At 40.3% G+C, this 23,531-nt stretch overlaps 1 protein-coding gene across 1 annotated transcript; it reads right to left on the bottom strand.

Annotated features, from left to right (window-relative positions):
- Positions 1–20,712: 20,712 nt before the first annotated feature.
- Positions 20,713–23,531, bottom strand: LOC122641865 (DNA-3-methyladenine glycosylase). Its single transcript, XM_043835184.1, has 6 exons — positions 23,165–23,531; positions 22,964–23,035; positions 22,715–22,838; positions 22,412–22,482; positions 21,178–21,231; positions 20,713–21,100 (listed from the first exon to the last, which is right to left on the bottom strand). The coding sequence occupies exons 1-6, from the start codon at positions 23,477–23,479 to the stop codon at positions 20,933–20,935; spliced, it is 804 nt and encodes a 267-aa protein (XP_043691119.1). The 5' UTR covers positions 23,480–23,531; the 3' UTR covers positions 20,713–20,932.

The raw sequence follows: 23,531 nt of genomic DNA, 5'->3' as shown, positions 1-23,531 counted from the left end.
GATATTTTGTTTTTTGCATCTTCCTGTTTTCACTCCCTTTTTTCCCCCTTCCTTTTCTGTATCTTTTTCTTGTATTATATGTTACATTATAGTGAAAAGTTAATGTACATTTTTCGTGTACCCATTTCTTCCCTAACCGATGCTAATTGAGGTCTGCTGAAGTGGCTGGGCGAGTTGGGAAAAGATGTTCTCTGTAGCTCTTCTGAGGTTTTGACTAAATGTGAGGTTGGACTTTTATGTACTTCTATTGTTACTTTGCGGCTGATCTCTTGATTGGCTTCTTCATTCTTTTAGGGTTGTAATTTGTGATGCAGATTTATCACCAAATAGGGCTTGTTTCATTGGGAATAAGTCTAGGGTTGGGTTACATACATGTTGGGCCTTTGATCCCATGGGTTTCTAATGTAATAGGCCCCTTTTATGGGCCTAAAATATGGGTATATAGGTTGCATACGGGATTAGCCCAATACTTAATTTATTTTTATGTTTTTTAATTGAACCGGTTCAAATTGGTTGCATCCAATTGGTTCAATTTAAGTAATCATGTGACTTGGTTAAGTGGTCATGTGATGTAGGTTGGGCTGGATTAGGACTCTATAAGTCTAGCCATGTTTTGAGTCTATTTCCTTTAGTATTCTAGTTTCCTAGTTAGTTTAAGTTACCTAATAGGTTAAGGATAGGGTTAGGCCATTCCTTTTTAGTGTCTAAGTCTATTTTTGAGTCTTTTATATAAGTTTGTAAGAGAGGCCAGCATTACATACGAATTTGATTAATAAAAATTAGCTTTATGCTTGCTGCCATTGCTGCTGTTCTTTGTGAGTGTATATCCTTGTGGATCTCAAGGTGGTGAAGGGTAGGTGGACACCTGCAACTCCTTGCATTGTGACGATCGGAAGGCTCTTTCAAATCATCAAGCTGCTGCCATTGTTCCTGCAATACAGTGAGTTTGAACCTGTTTTCTTATTTTAAACCTTCTTCTATCATCCTTCATCTTCCCTTAGACTTAATCCACCGTCCCCTCCATCCATCAAACCCTAATCTCCATTAAACCTGCAACTCCTATCTCAACTATGACTCCCTCATAACTACAGATTTGGCCATCAATTTCGAACCATACTTCCAGCCTATATTCCCCACACCTCTCCCTACATTCGACCTTAAACCCAGTCCATAATTGGTATCAAAGCCATGGATGTATATGGCATTTCAGTTCTGCCACCTCCACCAGATGAACAAGGTTTATTTGCCCTACCCTCATATGATAGTGATGATGGGGTTGATTACTATGAAGACTTGAGTGAAGATTATGAAGATACCCGAGGAGTACATGTTGTAGCACGTATATTGATGGTTGAAACTGAAGGTGAAGATTGGTGACGTAGCTGCATATTCTATACTCGTATGAAGGCTGGAGAACGCACTGCTCAGATTATTGTTGATAGTGGTAGTTGTGTTAATGTTGTTTCTGAAAGATGTGTGCAGAAGGCCAATCTGAAGCGTGAAAAACATCCTCTACCTTACAAGGTTGCTCTGCTGAATGGCAACAAATTAAAGGTAAATGAAAGGTGTTATGTTCCTTTACAACTCCAATACTACTGAAGAGGTTTGGTGCGACATCATCCCAATGCAAATGACTGATGTGTTATTGGGAAGACCCTGGTTATATGACAACGATGTTACTATTTATGGATGAAAAAATCAGTGTGTGTTTCAACACAAGGGACAACAAATCATTCTAAATCCTCTTAATCTACCCTCCGAGATGCGCAAACAACAAATTATGTGCACCAACCAGAAGGGGACAGATTGTGAGTAAAGTCTTAGCTGTACCACAGAAGGAATTTGAGCAGACCAGCCATGATTCAGGTCTGATCCTAGACGTGGTTACACAAGTTGCTGCCCAGCCTGAGGTCAAGTTAGCACAGCCCATCAAGGAGTTATTGCATGATTTTTCTGATGTAGTGTCAAAGGAGCTGCCAAACGAGTTACCCCCACTGAGAAATATTCAGCATGTAATTGATTTGGTGCCTGGTTCTACTTTACCAAATCTGCCAGCCTACAGAATGAATCCTACAGAGCATGATGAACTCAAGAAGCAGGTCGGAGAGCTGCTCCAAAAGGGTTTCATTCAAGAGAGCCTAAGTCCTTGTGCTGATACAACGGGAAATGAAGAGGTGATTCCACAGGAGAACAATGACCTTCAAGATGTTGTTTTGAAGAGGTGGAGCTTGTATCTCAAGCATTAGTTGAGAAGGTTACTAATACTGAAGACTCTATGGACAGGACATTCACAGTTGCTGTTGATTTAGAAAAGGAACACATAGAGTTTGTTATGCTACCATTGTTCTTCGAAGAGAAAGCTCCACACCTTGAAGATTTTATTACTAATGTCCTTGCTTCATCAGAATTCTGTTTGGGGATGGTCAAATCTGCCGATCATATGTTGATTCCCCTTCATCACTACAAAATTCGAGGACGAATTTTTTCAAGTTGGGGAGAGTTGATGCAGATTTATCACCAAATAGGGCTTGTTTCATTGGGAATAAGTTTAGGGTTGGGTTACATACATGTTGGGCCTTTGATCCCATGGGTTTCTAATGTAATAGGCCACTTTTATGGGCCTAAAATATGGGTATATAGGTTGCATACGGGATTAGCCCAATACTTAGTTTATTTTTATGTTTTTTAATTGAACCAGTTCAAATTGGTTGCATCCAATTGGTTCAATTTAAGTGATCATGTGACTTGGTTAAGTGGTCATGTGATGTAGGTTGGGCTGGATTAGGACTCTATAAGTCCAGCCATGTTTTGAGTCTATTTCCTTTAGTATTCTAGTTTTCTAGTTAGTTTAAGTTACCTAATAGGTTAGGGATAGGGTTAGACCATTCCTTTTTAGTGTCTAAGTCTATTTTTGAGTCTTTTATATAAGTTTGTAAGGGAGGCCAGCATTACATACGAATTTAATTAATGAAAAGGCTTTTGTTTGCTGTCATAGCTGCTGCTCTGCTCTGTTGAGTGAACCTTGTGAGTAATATCAATGCTAACTAGTGGGTAATATCAAGGTGAAGGGATTGGTGGACTCCGATCGACTCCTTGCATCTTGCAGATTGGGAGGTCCTTCTTCTTCTTCAAGCTACTGCTGTTGCCTCTGAAGGAGATCAAACCAGTAAGTAATCTTAGTTTCCTGCATGTATCCTTCCCATCTTCATCCTCTGACCTAATCCACACCCCTCTTCATCCATCAACCCTAATTCTCCATTAAACCTACACTCCTACCTCCACTAGGACTCCCTCATAACTTCAGATCTGTCCATCAGTTTCAAACCAAACTTTTAGCATACATCCCTTACATCATTGTTGACACTCGATCCAAGTTTCAGCCCCAAACTCCCACTCTAACCCCTTCATCTCCTTACTCCATTAAAATCCAAACCCAAAACCCTAAAATTCAATTCTGCCTAGAATTGCAAAATTTCAAAACTCATCCAAGCCCTAACCTTTTTATACCATATTGACCCCCTAGACTTGCCCATTAATACCCTATAAACCCCTTTCCCAATATCCAACCCAAACCCTAGGAATTGACCTAAATCCTAGTGCTGTCCATTCGAACCAGCAGCCCCTTTTGTTATTTGATCCTGTTGTTTGGCTCTTGGTAGGTCTCCTACCTATCTAGGACTACATTAATTTGTTTATTCTATTTGAATGCTACATTAGGCAGAAAAGAAAGAATGTTACCTGCCAGGTTCTCATTACTGACTGCACTGGTCTTTTTCCTTGAGCGAATAGGATGTGCTAAAAGAAAAAAGACAATATAATACAGACCTAATAGATGGTCTACAAAATAAGTACAAAACCTTTATCCATTTTGAAATCTCATTATGACTTCAGCTGGGAGATTGATTATAATGGGATCCTGGTTCAGTCCTTGCAACAGAATTAGAATCCTCAATAAATCGAATCGTATGGAGGCGATGACACAACAAGAATTAAGCAATTTTACTTTTTACTAACAAAGGAAGAAGTAAGAAAGAGATAAGAGGAATATGACCAAGGATTGTCACCAAGGCCTAAGTTCGCATCGCTCCAAGCGACCTAGCTTCTTACTAAGCTCCACTGCATCTCACAGCTATTGGCATAAAACTAGAAATTTCATTTAACTTTTTTAACTTCCGTCAAAATGCTTACAAGCAGCCCTTTATAGAGTGGCTAGGAGGGTTCTAGACTCTCATTGGGACTTTCTCTTAGACTCTTTAACCATTTAATGAACTGCACATTTTCAAGGACTTACACAACTATCAATGGACTGATTTATTGACTGAAATAATTTCTTTCAAGACTTTAGATCATAGTTGTAACTAACTACTAAATACTTCTCAAGTTCTGTACATATTTTTAATTACTTTTGACCGCTCTACTAACTAGATAATGCCTTTCAAATTCTACACACATGCATTAATTACTTTTGACCCTTCTTTGACTAAGACTTGGACTGGATTAAATCGAGCTGGACATATCCTAGCCTTAGTAGCAACCTACTAACAATAAAATAAGAGAATAAAACTGGCATGAACAGTAACACGTGAATAGTAATATAGACCAGGATTGAACTAGGTAATGTAGTCCTAGATTGGTAGAGGACCAACTAGGAGCCAATCAACCAGGATCTGTTATGAACAGGTGAATCGGCTAGTCAAAATAGGGTTTTTGGTGAAATTAGGGTTAGGGTTTGATGTATGGGTTATGTCAAGTCAAGGTAGGGGAGTCTATTTTAATGGAGGGTGTTATCGTGATCTGGGTATTAGCGCAGAGAGCTAATGCCGAGATCATAATGAGAAGGGTATTTCAGTCTAATATGTTGGTAGGGTGTTTCTTTTATTTTATTTAGGTGTTTACTATTTTACCCTTTAAGTGATTGATATAATGAAGATTGAGAGGAGAGTTACACATATCGTGGAACTCTCCCAGTTCTGCTGAATCTCGCCTCCTTCTCTCTCTCGGCTTCTCTTCTTCTTCTTTTTCTTCAGTATTTATCATGGTATCAGAGCTGTAAGGGTTGTTACATACTTCGTGGATCATTGGTTCCCTTCTTTACAGCATTCAATTGAAGAAATATTTTTTTTGAAGATTTGCGGCACTTGCGGCTTCTCCTATTTTCTGTTTGAAGGGTGCAGCACCCTATGCTGTTTTACGGATTGGTTTAGAGACTAGTTCATGATATGAATTAAGAACTAGGTCTCTCCCTTTTTTGTTTAAGGATTATTCGAAGAAGTTATTAGATGAAGTGAAGATTTTGTCCGGATTTTGTTGAGAAGATCGATTGCTGTCTCTACTGTTGGTTTCAGATTTTTCAAGGTTTTATCTGAGGGAGTTATTTGCTTTCCTTATTGATTTCTATCAAGGTTCTTCAGTCTTGATCGACTTCTGTCCCCTGTTTTCAGTATTTTTCAGTCTCTTTTGTCTTCACTTCATCAAGTAAATCATGGATGATGAGCCGAAACCTGTTGAGGGTTCAAAGTCAGTCACAACAGAAATTTTTTCTTCCTCTTCAAATCGTATTACCGAGAAGAAGTTGGAAGGGGTTACCAATTTTTTACAGTGGAAGAAAATTGTTCGCCTAGTGTTAACTGGCCGTGATCAGCATAAACATCTATTAGAAACCAAGCCTGAGAATGACTCTTCATGGGAGACAGTTGATGCTCGAATATTGGGACAGATGCTGAATTCTATGGATCACCAAATTGTGGCCCTAGTGACACACATTGACACAGTGAAGGAGTTGTGGGAGTATCTTAATATCTTGTATTCTGGACAAAACAATCTGTCCCGTATTTATGACTTGTCCCAAGAGTTCTACAGGGCTGATAGGAAGGGTTGTACTTTGACCCAGTACTTTGCTGATTTTAAGAGAATGTATGAAGAGCTTAATTCCTTACTTCCTATCACTGCCAATGTGGAACAGATGTAGAGCCAGTGGGAACAACTTGCTGTTATGGGTTTTTTGGGAGGTCTTGGGAAGGAGTTTGACTCTGTTCGTTCCCAAATTCTTGGTGGTGACAAAGTAGCCACTTTGTCTGAAACCTTTTTCAGGGTTCTTCGTGTCTCTCGGGAACACACTACTGATGGTGATACTTCAGCCCTGGCTTCTTTTCCATCCAACCGTGTGCCCAACAGTGGGGCTGGTGGTGGTGGTAATGTCAGTTTTGGTGGTGGCTGTGGTCGTGGTGGTGCGGCTGGTGTTTCTAGTAAGGCACCTACCTTGGGTACTCAAGGTACCTCTGATGTTTCTGGTGGTTCCGTGCGCACTTGTCATCATTGTGGTCGTCCAGGACATGTCCAACGTTTCTTTGGAAACTACGTGCAAACCAACTCGCAACGGTTTGCCAATTCCTACTGATTGATTCTCCTGTTTCTCCAGCATGCGAGGGTAAGGCGCGAAGATGTCGATGATGAATATACCCGTTATACGATTTGATTTTCTCAACCAGCCCACCTCCAAGCTGCGACCTTTGTTCGAGCAGGTAATGCCACTGCATGCCTTTCATTGTCTCTTCCGTCCCTGGATCATTGATTCGAGGGCCTTGGCTCTACGTATGGTGTTTCGGTATACTTTCTTCTTTTCAACAATCCTCTTGAGTGTCACTTTAGCTAATGGTTCCTTGGCTAAGGTGGTATGCTATACTGGTACTGACCATATTACACCTTCTCTTTCTTTGTCTTCCGTTCTTTATGTTCTTGATTTTCCGTTTAACCTTTTCTCTGTTAGTCGGTTTATTAAATCCCATAACTGTTCTGTAACATTTTCTTCTGACTCTTGTGTATTTCAGGATCTTTCATCGAAGAGGATGATTGGTAGAGGTTGTGCATCAGGGGGACTTTACATACTTGAGGACACTTCATCTATGGCGTGTACCGGTGTGGCGTCACCCCACCAGATTCACTGTCGTTTGGGTCATCCTTAGTTGGAGAGTTTGAAGCTTCTTGATGGTCGTTTTCGGTCTATTTCTAGTTTTAATTGTGAGTCGTGTCAGTTTGGGAAACTCCACTGTGCGAGTTATCCACCTAGAGTCAATAAACGGTCTGACCAACCACTGTCTTTAGTTCATTCTGATGTTTGGGGTCCATGTCCTGTCGTTTCCACTTTGGGTTTTCGTTACTTTGTAACTTTTGTTGATGATTATTCCAGGGTTACCTGGATCTATTTAATGAAAAATCGTTCTGAGTTATTTTCTATATTCTGTGCATTTGTGAATGAAGTGAATAATCAGTTTTCACACTCTTTGCGTGTTCTTCGTAGTGATAATGCTAAGGAATATTTCTCTGCTCCTTTTGCTGATTTTATGACTCAACGTGGTATTAGTCATCAGTCCTCTTGTGCCTACACCCCTCAACAAAATGGTGTGGCTGAGAGGAAAAATAGACATTTGATGGAGGTTACTCGTTGTCTTTTGTTTGAGATGAAAGTGCCTAAATCCTTTTGGGCAGATGCTATTTTAACCTCGTGTTATCTCATTAATCGAATGCCTTCTTCGGTTTTACGTGGTGGTATTCCTTTTTCTTTGTTGTTTCCTTCTGAGCCACTGTTTGTTTTGCCACCATGTGTGTTTGGTAGTATTTGCTTTATTTGTGATCATCGTCCAGGAGTTTCCAAGTTGGATCCCAAGGCTCTCAAGTGCATGTTTGTTGGTTATTCTCGCACTTAAAAGAGTTATCGTTGTTATTCTTTTGACTTGCGAAAATATTTTGTTACCGCTGATGTATCGTTCTTTAAGTCTACACCGTTCGTCCATTCTTCTAGTACTGTGTCTGACTTGGATGATGATATTCCTGTTACTGTTGTTCGATCTACTGTTCATCATGCTCCGCAGGCTGACTCATTACCGGCACCTCAACCTAGTGTGTATCAACGTTACCAATGGAAAGTATGTCCTTGGACCCCTGCTACATCGACTTCTACGCCATCTCCTACTTTGCCTGCAGATCCTGTGATAGGTAATGATCCTCCTCCTTTGGACCCTTCTTCTGATCTTGATATTCCTATTGCTCCTCGTAAAGGGGTTAGGGCTTGTACCCAACACCCCATTTCTAACTTTGTTTCTTATGGTAGTTTGTCTTCCACCTTTCATTCTTGTTTACATACTGTTGAGCATCATCCTGTTCCTAAGTCTGTCGCAGAGGCATTGTCTAGTCCTGGTTGGAGGACTGCTATGGGTGAGGAATTATCGGCATTGGAAGAAAATCAGACTTGGGATCTTGTTCGCTTACCCTCGGGGAAGACTGCTATTGGTTGTCGCTGGGTGTATGTGGTGAAGGTGAATCCTGATGGGTCCTTGGCTCGCTTGAAAGCCCGTCTGGTTGCTAAGGGGTATGCCCACGTATATGGTGTGGATTACTTGGATACCTTTTCACCCGTGGCAAAGCTTACTTTTGTTCGTATTTTGATATCTCTTGCTGCTACTTATCATTGGCCCTTATATCAGCTTGATGTCAAGAATGCATTCTTGCATGGTGATTTGCATGAAGAGGTTTATATGGAGCAACCTCTTAAGTTTGTTGCTCAGGGGGAGTCTGGCTTGGTGTGTAAATTGAAGAAATCTCTCTATGGGCTGAAACAGTCCCCCTAGAGCTTGGTTCGGCAGGTTTACTAAAGTTGTGTTAGAGTTTGGGCTGACACGGTTTGATAGTGATTATTCTGTATTTTTCCGTTGTTCTGGAGGTGGAAAACTGTTTCTTGTGGTTTATGTTGATGATATAGTCATCACAGGAGATGATGTTTCTGGAATTGATGGTTTGAAGGCACACTTGTAGCAGAAATTTCAGACCAAGGACTTGGGAAAGCTGAAATATTTTTTGGGTGTGGAAGTTGCTCAATCAAAGAAAGGGATCTCGCTCTCATAGCGGAAATATGTTCTTGATCTTTTGTCAGAGACAGGAATGCTAGGTTCTAAGCCTCTAGATACTCCTATGGATCCTAACTTAAAACTTGTTGCAGAGGATGGTGAGATTTTAGGTGATCCAGAAAAGTATCAGAGGCTTGTTGGTAAATTGAATTATCTCACAGTGACTAGGCCTGATATAGCTTTTCCGGTTAGTGTGGTGAGTCAGTTTCTGTTTGCTCCTCGGACAACTCATTGGGAGGCTGTTGTGCATATTTTATGCTATCTTAAAGAGGCTCCTGGACGTGGTCTTCTCTACAGTGATCATGGTCATGGGCGGATAGTAGGTTTTCAGATGCTGACTGGGCAGGATCTCCAGTTGATAGACGATCTATTATAGGTTACTGTGTCTTCGTTGGTGGAAATTTGGTGTCCTAGAAGAGTAAGAAACTGACAGTTGTTGTCTGCTCCAGTGCAGAGTCAGAATACAGGGCTATGGCACATGTTACCTGTGAGTTGATGTGGGTAAAGCAATTAATGACTGAACTTGGCTTTGTTGATGGTGCTCCAATGAAACTGTGGTGTGATAATCAAGCTGCTGTCCATATTGCTTTAAATCCAGTGTTTCATGAGAGGACGAAACACATTGAAGTTGACTGTCATTTCATTCGAGAAAAGTTACAACAAGGTTTGATTTCTCCTGGCCATGTCCGTACAGGAGAACAACTCGCAGATGTGTTCACAAAGTCATTGGGAAGTACAAGAGTGGATTATATTTGTAACAAGCTGGGCATGATTGACATCTATGCTCCAGCTTGAGGGGGAGTGTTATCGTGAGCTGGGTATTAGCGTAGAGAGCTAATACCGAGATCATAATGAGAAGGGTATTTCAGTCTAATATGTTGGTAGGGTGTTTCTTTTATTTTATTTAGGTGTTTAATATTTTACCCTTTAAGTGATTGATATAATGAAGATTGAGAGGAGAGTTACACATATCGTGGAACTCTCCCAGTTCTGCTGAATCTCGCCTCCTCTCTCTCGGCTTCTCTTCTTCTTCATTTTCTTCAGTATTTATCAGAGGGAAGTATGCTAATTTGAATTAACAGCAATTTAGGGTTAGGGTTTTGGGTTTTTGAAAAGTGTAAAATAGGGGAATCTAGGGTTTAGAATGAGGAGATGGGGCTAGGGTTTGGATCGATACTATAGGCGGGGTGAGAGTTTGATCAAAAAGGGAGGATTTCTGGCTGGTTGATCGGGCAGAATTTAGGTTATGGGAATGTTGTTTGGAGGAGGATGAGGATTAGAAGAAGAAGGATGGGGATGGGAATGCTTCCAACTTACTTGTAATGGCAGAAAATTATTGGCAGCAACTTGTTGATGGAGGAACTTGAATAAAAATTGAATCTTTGACTGAAACTAGAAAGTAGAACTTGAAGGAGATCTTTAAAGAACTTGAGGGAGAGCTTCAAAAGAACCACCGGGCTTCACACCGCAAAGTGTCTATTGGATCAAACACCAATCCCACCAGCGAATTGTTTTATTTATTGTGGCCATAGGCCATATTTCTAATCAGCCTAGGAGTGTAAATGCTCCTAGCCAACTCTAATTACACTTCACAACCTCTCTCAAATTCGTGGAGAGGTGTGGACCCAACTTATAATGAAAGCAAATAAAAGAAAGGTGATTCAAGTCACTTAAATTGAACCACTGGTTCAAACTAGTTTTGGACCAGTTCAATTTAAAACACTAAAACATGAAAATGAACTAAGTATAGAAGCTAATCCCGTATGCAACCTATTTACCCCTACTGGCTACTTTAGGTCCATAAAAGTGACCTATTACATTGAAAACCCATGGAACAAAGGCCCAACATGTATATAACCTAACCCTATCCTTATTCCCATCAAAATAAGCCTCTTTTGGTGTTGTATCTGCATCAATTCTCCCCATCTTGAAAAAATTTGTCCTCGAATTTTGTAATGATGAGGGGGAAACAACATGTGGGTTGCAGGCTTGACCGTTTGATGCAGCTCCAAGAAGGAAGAAAAAGAAGAAGAAGCCCTGAACTTAGGGTTTGAATAGGGAGCCATAGATTAGGATTATTATTTTCCATACTTAGTTTATTTTTCTGTTTTTAGATTGAACCGGTTTAGAATTGATTGCATCCAATTGGTTCAATTGGTCTAATTTAAGTGAAGTGTTCCTATTGGTCAATAGGTCTTTATATCCTATTGGCTAGTATGGAATCTTCTTTTAAATTAGTTGTTTTAAGTTAGATTCTTTTATTTTAAGTTAGTAGGGATATCTTACTATCTTAGTCAATTTACTGTTTTAAATTAGTTAAGTTAGATTAAATCTCTCCCTTCCATGATTTTAGAAGGAGGAGACTTTAATTTGTACTAGGATTTGGCCATTGGCCCTTTATTATAAAAGTAGAAATCGTGGGAGGCTCCCCCACATTGAAATTTTGAAAAAAAATACTGTTTCTGCTGCTGGCCGACTGCTGCTGCTGTTCCTGCTCCTTTGAGTGTGCATCCTTGTGGATTTCAAGGTGGAAAGGGTGGGTGGATTCCTGCGACTCCTTACGCTGTGACGGCTGGGAGGATCTCTCTCTCTGAAGGTGGTTTCATCCTTCATCATTCAAGCTGCTGCCGGTGGATTCCAGTGGTGAGTTTGAAGTTTAACTCTGTTTTTTTATTCCTTCTCCTTCCCCATTCGATCCCTTTATTTTTAATTTGAATTCTCATAAACCCTAGATCTGCTAATCTCTGTCCAGCCTTCATCCCTCATCTGTTTTTCATAAAATCCTGATCACAGCTTCCCCTCCACCAGCCCTACATTCGATCCTTACTGCTGCCCCCATCCTTAGTTCGAAGACCCTAATCCCCTCATCTCCCACAAAACCCAAAAACCCTAGGATAGTCTCAGTTCTGTCCAGACTGTTTTAACCATCAGAATCTGTCCATATTCTGATCGAACCTTTCCCCCACTGCCAGTAAAGTTCGACCAGAAACCCAGCCCAAAATTCCCTTCCTAAAACCTAGTTTTCAACCTAGATTCTAATTCCTAAAACCCAAACCCTAACCCTAAAATTTTGGAATCTGAATTTTGATTTAAATCTGTAGCAATTCTGTTTTAAAAGCCTTCCCAAAGCCTGCATATTAAAATCAGATATACAGTGTCCTATTCCCCCATACCTAACCCTAGACTTTAGTTTAAAACCCTGAGTCTGCCCAGCCAAATCAGCAGTCTTGTTTGATGATCCTATTACCTTGGTTCCTAGTGGGAATACTCCTACCTAGGACTACATTACCGTTCCCAAACAGAATTTTGGTTGCTTGTAGACCTTAGGAATGTAATCTTCAAGGCGTGGAGCTTTCTCTTCAAAGAACCATGGTGGCAGAACAAACTCTATGTGCTCGACCTTTGAATCAATATTAACTGTGAATGTCGTGTTCATAGAGTCTTCAATGTTGGTAACCTTCTCATCTAAGACTTGAGGCACAAGCTCCACCTCTTCAAGAACAACCGAAATCGTAGAAAAACCTTTTCTTCTTTCTAGCTGAATACTGCATCAATTCTCCCTGGCTTGAAAAAACTTGTCCATGAGTTTTGCAGTAACGAGGGATCAATTTTATGTGAACGTCCAACTTCAGTCCATAACAGGACTTCGGTACCCCATGGATGACAGACAGGAACATGATCTTTAACCTTGGGGGTCTTCTCTTCTAAGCAATGAAATGGAATCCTGAATTCAACAAATGCTGACAGTAAGAACAATGTCTTGAGTCGTCACAGCTTCATTCGGTTTATCATTTTGACAGTCGTTGTCAACAGCTACCTTCAGGAGCTCATACCTGAGTTTGATGGCACATTTCCTCTCTTGAGATGTGGAAGGTTCTCTGCTCGCATCCCCAGAACTTCGACTACCCTACCTTAATTTTCCAACACAGTAGATGGGAACTGCTGTCTTTTCATGTTCCATCTTTGCTAGTGTTACTAGTCTGTTTTCCACCATCTTCAGGTTCCTGCTGGCTGATCAGGATCAAAGAAAAGTCACTAATTTGAGCAAGATCTAGTTCTGCCTGTAGGAACTTTTTCTGTGTGTGTTACCTTGATGGAATTCATTGGTACTGTAATGCAGGGAAAGAAGTATAGCACAAGCTATCATCCACTGCCATTTCTTTTACTTGTTGAGTGCACCGGCTTCTTGGGGTTTGAAAGCCCCGGCAACTCTGTGAGATTCAATAAAGAAAGGTGCTAGACGGCTGGACCCATCAAGACTGAGGGGGTTATTGGGATGTCTGGGTTTCCATAGAGAAACATGGTGGTGAGGCATTTAAAGAACCTGGTTTCACTTTCAAGCTGCATGATTGAAGGCCGATAGAGTAAAGACATAATTGGGTTACTAGCTATCATCAGGAATTATAGGAAATGATGATGTCTTGGTTCTAATATAAAAGAGCCTGGTTTTGAGTATATCTGATACTTCCAACTTCCAAGCCACACTAATTGAGTACCTGTGATGCAACGAAGAACGCAGAAGTATTGGATCTAGGAGCTGTAGCAATACTGAGTCTAGGCTTAAGATTCTGAAGGGGCATCTCACATATAAAGATTTGGGGTAGGAAATTGTTTGGTAATTTTTGGACCTTAACAGTTCTTAATTCTTGTGCTGTCATAACTGCGACAAGGACATTACGATAGGAATTCTGTAGTGATGGAAAAATTATTAAAAGTTAAAAAGATATGAAAAATGAAGAGACCTTATAGAGCAGAAGTATACAAATTTATGGCTTAAGGAAGGTGCTAGAAATTGATTTTAATTTTGATTTTTGTTTTAAATATCTCTATCTTGTGTGGGAGTTGTAGTGACTTGAATTTGAAGTTTATTCACCAGCCTAAAAGTCTTGGTTACAAGAGACCACCAATACATGCAGGTGATCTGCTCAGAGAAGCACTTTGGAGATTTGGAGTACAGGAGAGAATCATGGATGTTTCACTCATATTAGATATATACCAAGGAGATGATGGGACAATAGGCAGTGGATTTAGGTTATGACAGGTGGATCTAATGCGAGTTGGAGAAGCTATTGGATGAATTGATGAAGGATCCGGCCAAACAAACGCTAATCCTGATGGGTTATGGGTCCAAAACACAACATATCACTGCTATCTGGTCTTCTTGGGCTGTAGTTTGATTCTTGTTTGCAGGAGGGAACAAACGCAACTTTGGAAATTTGCAAAAGTCAATCAAGCAACCAAAACTTTGAAACTTATGATTTTGATAGTAGGTTCATTGAACAACTAATCACCAAATTTTCAATTCAATCAGCCAAGCTTGGTTGTATTTTATGGGGGCCTACGATCAGAGTCAAATTTCTGGTCCTGAAATTCAATTTCATGCCAAGGCTAAGTATAACTCTCAGAACCTGACAGAATTTCTCAAGACCATTGAGTTTGGACTGTTCAAGTCTGTCTAACCTCTCGATCTCAGATATACTTAAAAGGAGAAAATGAAGTTTTAAGAACTCACAAATTCACTTTTATTATAAATGACCCAGGAAATATGATTACAGTGGCCTTCAGCTGCAAATTATACTAACTGCAGAGCATATCTGCAACTGAACTCTATTCCATTCTTCAATCAAAAGACTCTTACATGGCCCAACATTGGATATTTACAGACTCCATACATTGCTCATCATAACAGAGGTAAGAAGATTAGAAATAGAAGCTAACTCAATGTAGACTATCTCATCTAGCTAGGATCCTGAGTCCCAAAGTAGGGATTGTCACTAAACTAACAACTGGACTCTCTTGCATATAATTATCAGCGCCACCCCCTGAGTTACTCCCTTTTTTTAATGCAACCCCATTTAGTACCCAAATATCAAAACCAACCCAAAATCTAACGGCGTTAACTGTGTGAAATACAAATGACTAAAATACCCTCATCACTTGCTTTGCACTTCAAACCTGTGAAGGGAAAATAGGGCACCCCACCTCCATCTTCCATCCTTGGGATCAGCACACCGGTCGGAGAACCTGCAAGTGTCCGGCTAAATCCCAGGAACTCCACTCCAGCAATTCATGCCCCTGTGCTTCCCGGGAAGGATGACTGATAACGCTGAGACCACCGATGGTGAAAGTGACGACATAGGCACCGACACCACAGCTGCGAGCAAAGCCATGTGTATGCTCTCCTTGGTTGAGTTGGAGAGCATATCCCAAAGACACCAAAGGTTCCTTGCTCTTCTTTTTCTGTCCTTCTTAGTTTCAGAATTCTGAATTGATCGTAGTTTTCGTAAGCAGAAACACACAGACAGAAAGATAGAGAGTTTGAGATTGAGATGTCTTTTTTCTGTAAAATTTCCTTGATCGACAGAGAAAAGGTAGCTGAAGAAGGTGAGTGCGAGGAGAAATAGGGAAACTGATCAGAATTCGGAAATTCGAGTTGTTGCTTCGCCTTTGCATCTTCCTATCTATAACGGGTTCGAAGCACCGATTCTATATATCATCCAGAGAGAGACAAACGGAAAGTTGAAAGAGAATCAATCAAGAATGGTAATTTCAAACTTGAGTTTTGTGATATTCACAGTTTTGTTATTATATTCTTGAAAGATTTATTTATGTATTGGTGGATTTTGGATTTCTAGGGTTTCAGCGATGTCTGCTACAGTTCTCAGCGATTCTATGGTGAAGTCTACTCCAGAATCTCAATCGATTTAGGGGCTGGGGTGTGTTTTCAGGATAGAAGTGCACGGAGGCAAGGGCTGCAGGATCTTGGGAGTCGGCATGCAGGTGGGCTGGGGGCAGGGGGTTTGGGTGGTGGGGGCCAGCATGGTGGTGGGTTGGATTGCAGCTGGGGAAGAAGAAGAAGAAGAGGAGGAGTTGGAAGGGTATAGTTGTCTATAATTATAATTTTCCTGCTGACATCACCCACTTAACAGCACTATGACTTAACCCCGTTAGATTTTGGGTTGGTTTTGATATTTGGGTACTTAATGGGGTTGCATTAAAATAAGGGTGTAACTCAGTGGGTGGCACTGATAATTTCCCAATAACACTATCGGGAAGCGTAGCAGAAGGGCCTTGAGCTTTGATCGTGAATGGCTTTGGATCCTCAAAACTTTTCCAGGGAACTCCATTTGTGACACTATCGGGAAGCTTGTTTTCAGCGCTGCGATTCACCATATTTGGTTGGAGAGAAACCTCAGGAGATGGACTTCCAACTCTAGGTCTTTCGACGTGATTTGGAAAGCCATCTCCTTCGATGTTTCCTCCAAGCTCAGCTGTATCCGTCTGAGGCACTCCAAGGACAACATTAAGAATAGGCATATTGTGAACTTTTGGGGCCTCGACGTTGCCCTTTTATAGCACTCCTCCTCTACTTAGGCTGGTTGGCTGCCCCTCCCCCCTTCCTCTCCCCTTTGTTTTTCCTTTTTCTTTTTCTTTTCTCTCCCCTCCTGTATTTTGGTTCTCTTTTCCTTCCCCCCCCTCTCGGGGTTCGGTAATATATTCATTTACCAAAAAAAAAAAATTATAGAATTTATAATATCTCCATAACACTCAAGAATCATTACTGACAGCCCTTTTGTTGAATCAACTCAGTGTAGTCCTTGCTAAATAGAGTGCCATGGTTGACCTGGACAATGAATATGATCTATTACAATGCTTATGTGGAGTGACATAGAGCTTAAAACCTTTCTATCAAGTTCCTATTTTGGAAAGATAAGACTTGGAGCCTCCAGAGATGCTAGGAGAAGAACCAAGACCATGAAAAGACGAAGAAGGGCTACAACTCATCAATTTGCTCCATTAATATTCTGTCCTAGTAGGGTTCAAAAGTGATAAAGGAGTTGCTGGTGCTGACCAGGTTCTACACTACTGGTGTTGCATGTCACCAGATTGATGGTAATGACAACACTGCTTGTAGATTTTCTTTAGACACTGATAATGTCTGCGTTTCTTCTACACCGGCTTCAAGCTTGCAAGGAAGGAGAATGGAGCACTAACAGTTTAGAGCTTGTGGAGGTATCATTACTTCTGACATCAAGCTGTTCTGAGACCCAGCCTTGTCAAACCAGTTGATCTGGCACCTGGTTGGTTGGTCCCAAAAATGAATAGATTAGAATACTGCTATCAGACTGAATCAGCCAATCTGGCCAGCTCATGACTAGTATTGGCTGAACGTTCCTTAGTGTAGGGCATCTACAGAATTGGTTCCATCAGATATTAGGACAGATCGGCCAATCCGCTTGATTCAATACTGAGTGTTAAAATCTTGGGGGGTTCATACTCTGTCCTGAATCATATTTTAAAGATTACATTGAAGCATTCTGGGCTGAGGGGCACATGTTAGTTGATTTTGGGTTGATCTGTTAACACACCATCTGGTCACTGAAATAGGTAGGTGAATGACTGACTGGTTGTTCCAGTTTTCAGAATTTTGATGTCAATCAAGAATGTCAGATTGACATGGCAATCTAATTTGGCCCCTCTCAGGACTATAATCTGAACCAATGAGGAACTTCTGACTGGTCTGGCAGTTTTCCCCGATATGCAGGTCCAAGTTTAGCTCTCAGTAAAATATGGGTGCTCCAATCTGGATGACATCCAAATTCGGCTTTCAAATCTCGTGTGTTTAATCCTGGCTGCTGCTGCAGGATGCTGGATTCTTATGGAGACGATTAGGCTCTGTGATTTTGATTGACCATGTGGAGATGTTGGTTAAGGTGTGGCGAATAGTATCACATGTTTCTGGGCAATTGCGATATGCTTCCACAGGGCAAGTCCACAGGTTATGTTATTTATTGAAGCATGCTGCTCATCGCAAGAATACAGATGGGTAGTGCAGATACTTCTGCCCTGTGTTACTATGGTTCTTGCCAAGCAAACATTAAAAATGTCTATGGATATCATTCTATTGGCTGAATGTATCATTTGATTTAGGAAAAAAAGAATTCTGTCCAGGAGTGTACGCCCTGTGCCTAGACACGTGGGCGAAATGATGCCCCGCCCCCCATGAAATGTGCAAATTGATGCCCTACTTCATGACACAACTCTTTTATTGGGAACCTATCAATATTGAAGGATATTGGCTGTATTGTGATACATTTGTGATGTGGAACAGGCCAAGTAAAGGATCAATTAGTTGTGGGTTTACTTTTTGGGCTGTTTTCATGTCAACACCTGGGGATGATTGTGTTTTATACTTTGGAGTTTTTGTATGGAACTCTCTCTCTCTCTACCTAATGGAAAGTCGACTTGGGAGTTGAGCTATTGAATTTAGTTGGATTTTCTTTGAGACTACGTAATAGTAGGGTTTTGTTGAGTTTCCATAAATGCGGTTTCTATAATATTTGTTCCTTTGGCACCAAACCTTTCCCATTATCTCAACAACAAACATTGTCTATAACATAGCTTCACTCCCAGCATAGGGGTGTTATGTCGTTGGATATTTGTTGTAGGTTTTGGCTTAATGCTATTTCTTCTTTGTTCTGCATGGGTGAGCCTTCTCCCTGCGCATGTGTGGGGATCAATCAGAACACGTGTGTTGGCATCGCAGGGATGGGATTTCTGCCTTTGATGGGGGGTGGGGTTGTCATTTTGCCCCGTCATGTGTCTGGGCATAGGGCATAAACTCTGGGACAGTTCTTTTCCCTTGTTTAAAACATAGTTTCCAAAATCGGACTGGCCCGTGAATTGAAAGCTGCCTGATTCTGGTATGTCCCGGCTAAGTTTGTTTTGACTGAACAAATCAAAGTATTTTACTTTTGATGAAAGAATAAAAATGCCGCATAAATGTCAAGTTAAAATAATAATAAGGGCAAAGATTGTTGTCTGGTCGTGTAGTGCCTACATCAGCACGGGGGCCAATAGAAGCATGTGAAAGGGGATTTGCCTGATTGGAACTTTTATTTCACTGGGGTTTGAACAGTACTTTCATGCGAACCTTTGTCTAGGCACAAAAACCACGTTCTTTTTCGCTAATAATATAGAGAGCAAGAGAGTTCGTAGGGGCACCAACATGGATGAGATTTTTGATTTCACAGGGGATAGGGCTGTGATTGGATAGGCAGGCAACGTTCTTTTCCTTTTTTCTTTTTAAAAAGCTTTAGTGGTTCCACCTCCCCCTAGGCTTAAAAGAATAGAATCAAGATAAAATCGGTTCCGGTTGATTTCGATCTGAATTGGATCAGAATTGGTCTGGATCGGTCACTGTTCAGCCAAAATCGGCTAAAATATATCCCAACCTAAGAAATTCAGTTTGGATAAACCAGAGTTGGGATTGATCTCGAACGATTTCAATCCGATCCCAATATTTTAAACCCCGTAAGTAAATAGATATTTAGATGTATGATTGTTTGAGCCGTACTATGAACCACCCATATCATTGGCACACGCACATCCTTTATATTATCATTGTATTGCCATGGGAAGTCATCAATTCTATAGATCAGCTATTTAGCAGATTTATTTGGATAGGATCTGCACCCAACTAGGGAAAAACTTTTTGATGGGATGAAGTGTAAAATGATAAGATGAAGCCTTTTAACTGAAGTCTTTGGGGTTAAGAAATGTGGAAATCTGAAATTATAAAGCCACCATATACAGCTGCATTGACCAAGTTTATATTGCATTTCAGTAAAATAATTTGCCTTTTCATTTGTATAAAAATTTCTTTTGCTTTTAAGACGACAATTGTAGTTTCTTTTCTTTTCTTTTTTTAATTGTACTGAAATCTATTTCATTGTAACAAATGGAGACCCAAGGATCTTCATCATAGAATGCTTATTAATATTGATGAGGATCACTGTATTGCATAATTCTAAAGCACACATCACACACGGGTCAAGCTATTTTTGAGGAAACATGTCATTTTCTGCAAAATATTTTTGGTAAAGAGGGGACCATTTATTGATGTGTAATGAACACAAGGTACCCAGATTACATAATTCAGATAGCCATGGGATGGAAAGTGGCCTCACACAACAGACAAAGCCTTACTGGCCAAGGAGTTAACGACACTGCTAATCTCCCTGGAGATGTGGTGGAAAGTACATGATCTTAGAAAGGAGGGTAGGTATGAATTATCCTGAATAATATTGATGACCTCTAAGATTGGAACTTGATAACTCCTGTTTAGACACTACACCAGCTCCTGGTTATCTGATTCCACGATGAGGTTATCTATGCCTTCCGAGATGGAATGGAGAAGGTCAGCGCCTAAGGCCAGGGCTTCGCCTTGGAGGATGGATGCAAACCCAGTAGGCTCTGATATGGCTGCAATGATCCAGCCGCTGGATTCTCGGATGATGAATCCCAGTCCTTTATTGGCGCCTATAAGTGAATCATTCACATTAAGCTTAAAAAAGTGCCGCCGGGGGGGGGGGGGGGTGTGGAGACCAGGTGGGCTGATGGCGATGCCTAATGGGGAGGATGCCTCGTGTAGGGATAGGACTTCTGGTTGGAGCAACATTGCAAAATTCAGCAAACTCACTCTCAGTTCTCTAGATTACTTCCAGTGGGATCCAATTTTTTCCTCTAAACAGGAGATCATTGCGAGCGAACCAAAGGGACACAGATGTAAGAAGTAAGGTATTGGACACCTGATTTTCTTATTTTTCCTCATACTATTTAAAACAATAAGAAAATCATTGAGAGAACAAAATTTTCCAAGTGAGATACAAAATAAAGAATTGAAATCAAAATTACGTATGGACAGCCCAAAACATTTGCTTAAGCTCTAGCAAATCCAGATTATTCCTTTGCTATGCACGAGATTTTCAGTTAAATTCCAAGACAAATTACAAAATTTACTTCCACATGGTGAATAATACAGCCATCCTCCTCAACTCCAAAAGGATCATTTCTCAAATCATTTCCAAATGTCTTAAATTAAATAATAAGACTATATACTTGTAAGCTTTTCTACATATTTTCTGTTCATCTTTCCACATTCCTCGTCACCTATATGTTTAGGTTTCTCTTTTTTATCTTCTTTTTCTCTATTGCCATCCATGGATTCCTTCAGTCCTTGAAATTTTATATTAAGCTGGTCTAAGATTACTTTTAGGAGCACTTATCCAGGGGTTATCAGCAATTGCAAACCTCCACAAAGCACTAACATGCTCAGGTGAAGCATATTCAATGCCAACTCGTGGACCAACCAGCACCTTCTCTGGTTCTGGCCCATCTGAAATTTCAAGACCACCTGGTAGAACCCATATACTCATATTAGAAGAGGGGCTGACTAAGTGTCCAACTAAATACAGATGAAGATGTGCTTACCCTTAGTGTAAAGAGGATGGTTTGACCATTCTGTTGATATCCCCAGTGCTTGACCAACCTGGCAAGGAATTGAGAAAACAATAAGTCAGTTGGACAAACCATGCTAATCTGAATATATATGTACCAAAATTTCCTTTTGTGCTGTATCAGGATAGTTGGGAGTTTAGATTCCCAAAAATTTATGATCCTTAGTCTACAGGTCAGGATAATATCAATCGCCAATTGGAGATCAGATTTTTAAGTTGATGAGGTAATCCCATTTCCCACTGTTCTGTAGAGTTCAAACTTACACCAATCAGGTTGAGATTTAGTTGGAAGATAAGCATAAGACTACCATTTTACCAAAATTATATCCAATTCAGCAGAAAAATAGAGGATTCTGAGCTGTTTGAATTCCAACAATTCAAACACTGTGTTAGCAAAATTCTATCAGGTCCTGTGTACCTAGAAAATAGTAATTCTAGAACCAGTGAGTACCAGTTATATATTATCCTTGGGAAGAAAAATTCTCATCATGAAGTTGACAACATTAAACATTAACTAATTGTTATCCTTAATTGAATATGGACACTAATCATTTTACCGTTTCCTGAAAAGCGCCTGACAAATTAAATCGTGAACCTTAAGTCTCATTCTAAGAACTCAAGAAATGAACTCATTTCTCTTTCCTTTTTTTTTATCCTCCCTTTCAGAAGTATGCTAATGAATCCATCTTAAATGATGAAAACAATGCATTTGAATGTGATGCAAAGTGGAAATGCAATGATCTGACAGGTACTGTTTGAACACTTAAGGTTATCATCTAAATGGAGTTATTCTCCAGGGATTTTCTTTTGTATCAATTGTAAATCACCAAAACAGTGAGTTTTATTGCATTGATATGTATGGCTATGAATATCATTATATGGAACTATTAGTTGTCTCCTTTATTTCAAACAGATACTGTATTACTGATATTGTCTGATTTCTGAGATTATCATTCTCTTTCCAAAAAGCACAAGTGCATAGCCAACATACATGGAAGATAATTTTATGGAGGGTTTTGTTCGAATTAGAAAAACTAACACTATCAGAATATCCCATCTATGCATCTTGATAAAAAACTGTTTTCTTTTTTGGTAAGAGCGTCTTGATATAAACTAATAGAATGACCATTAACACCTGTGGTAAACTTCCTAAATTATGCATCAAAGCTGAACAGGCAGGCAAAAGAAATTGAGCAAGCAATTGAAGCTAACCTTCCCTGGCCCAGCAAGGAGGACAGGTTTATCAGTCTTCTGACCACGGCGCTGTTGAATGGTCTCTAACCCTATAATTTTTCATGGAGATATCATAAGTAAAATAGTAGTCTACTAATATAACATCCTTGACAGCTGAAGACATGGTTGCTTCAAACACCCCAAATCATTAGCTTTACGATTCATTACTCACCAAATATGAGGATATTCATCGTTTTGTAATAGCCCATATGGTACTAGTGTTTATCAAATATACAGGACTTTCATCAAATGGAAAGCATGAGGGATGGTATAATAAATTACCCATGACAGGAGCACAAGAACGTATCAAGACTGCAGCACCGACCCCTTCCTTGTCAGCTACAACATTAAGCATTGTATGGAGACCATAGCAAAGATAAACATAAGCATGCCCTCCTGATCCAAACTAAAACCCAACAACAAAAGTATAACCAGAACGACTTCAATAGAGATTACCCAAAAAAATATAAATGCAGTATTGATTAAACAGAACAAGAGAAAGAAAAATGTAGAGGGCAAAGGTTTGCTTACGACAGGAGCTGTTCTTGCTGTGATACCAAAGCGACCATGGCAAGCAGTGTCATTTGGTCTATAAGCCTCTACCTGTGAAGAATCATCTATAATCAGAACAAAAAAAAAAATTAAACCCTTTTGGTTATTTTCAATCTCGTTGGTGTGTCTTTTCTTTTCGCTTGGGGTTTTCATTTGTTCTCCATTACATTAGAAAGCTACCTCAGTAATCCGAAGAACCACATCGTCTCGCCGAAGGAACTTGCCGAGGAGACGGGGTGCAAGATCTAGGGCATCGATTTGGAAGAAATCAGGGCTCAATATCGCCGCTTTCTCAAGAACGAAGGACGATTCCAGAGCCGGATGGAGAAGCTGGGGATTGGATTTGGGTTTGACTTTGGCTCTAACAATAATGGACTTCTTAGACCTTGAAGTTGAGGTTGAAGTCATTAATGGTTCTTCGTCTTCGAGTTTGTCGTCGTTTGCCGGGAATGTTTTCTTCGGCTTGATGGCGCGCTTAAACCGTTGGCTTTTCATTATTTCTCTTAACTCTGCACCAGATTCTGGCGGTTGAGTTGAGGGGTGCGGA

The sequence above is a fragment of the Telopea speciosissima genome, chromosome 10, assembly GCF_018873765.1.
Source record: "Telopea speciosissima isolate NSW1024214 ecotype Mountain lineage chromosome 10, Tspe_v1, whole genome shotgun sequence".
Lineage (NCBI taxonomy): Eukaryota > Viridiplantae > Streptophyta > Magnoliopsida > Proteales > Proteaceae > Telopea > Telopea speciosissima.
The sequence above is the reverse complement of the archived record's forward strand: the minus strand, read 5'-3'. Positions and strand labels throughout refer to the sequence as shown.

Excerpts from the sequence above, each read along its gene's own strand:
- LOC122641865 (XM_043835184.1), bottom strand. The coding sequence starts at position 23,479 with ATGAAAAGCCAACGGTTTAAGCGCGCCATCAAGCCGAAGAAAACATTC. Across the intron at positions 23,036-23,164 it reads TGGTTCTTCGGATTACTGAG|GTAGAGGCTTATAGACCAAA; the intron begins GTAGCTTTCTAA and ends GATTCTTCACAG. Across the intron at positions 21,101-21,177 it reads CAAACCATCCTCTTTACACT|CCAGGTGGTCTTGAAATTTC; the intron begins AAGGGTAAGCAC and ends ATATGGGTTCTA.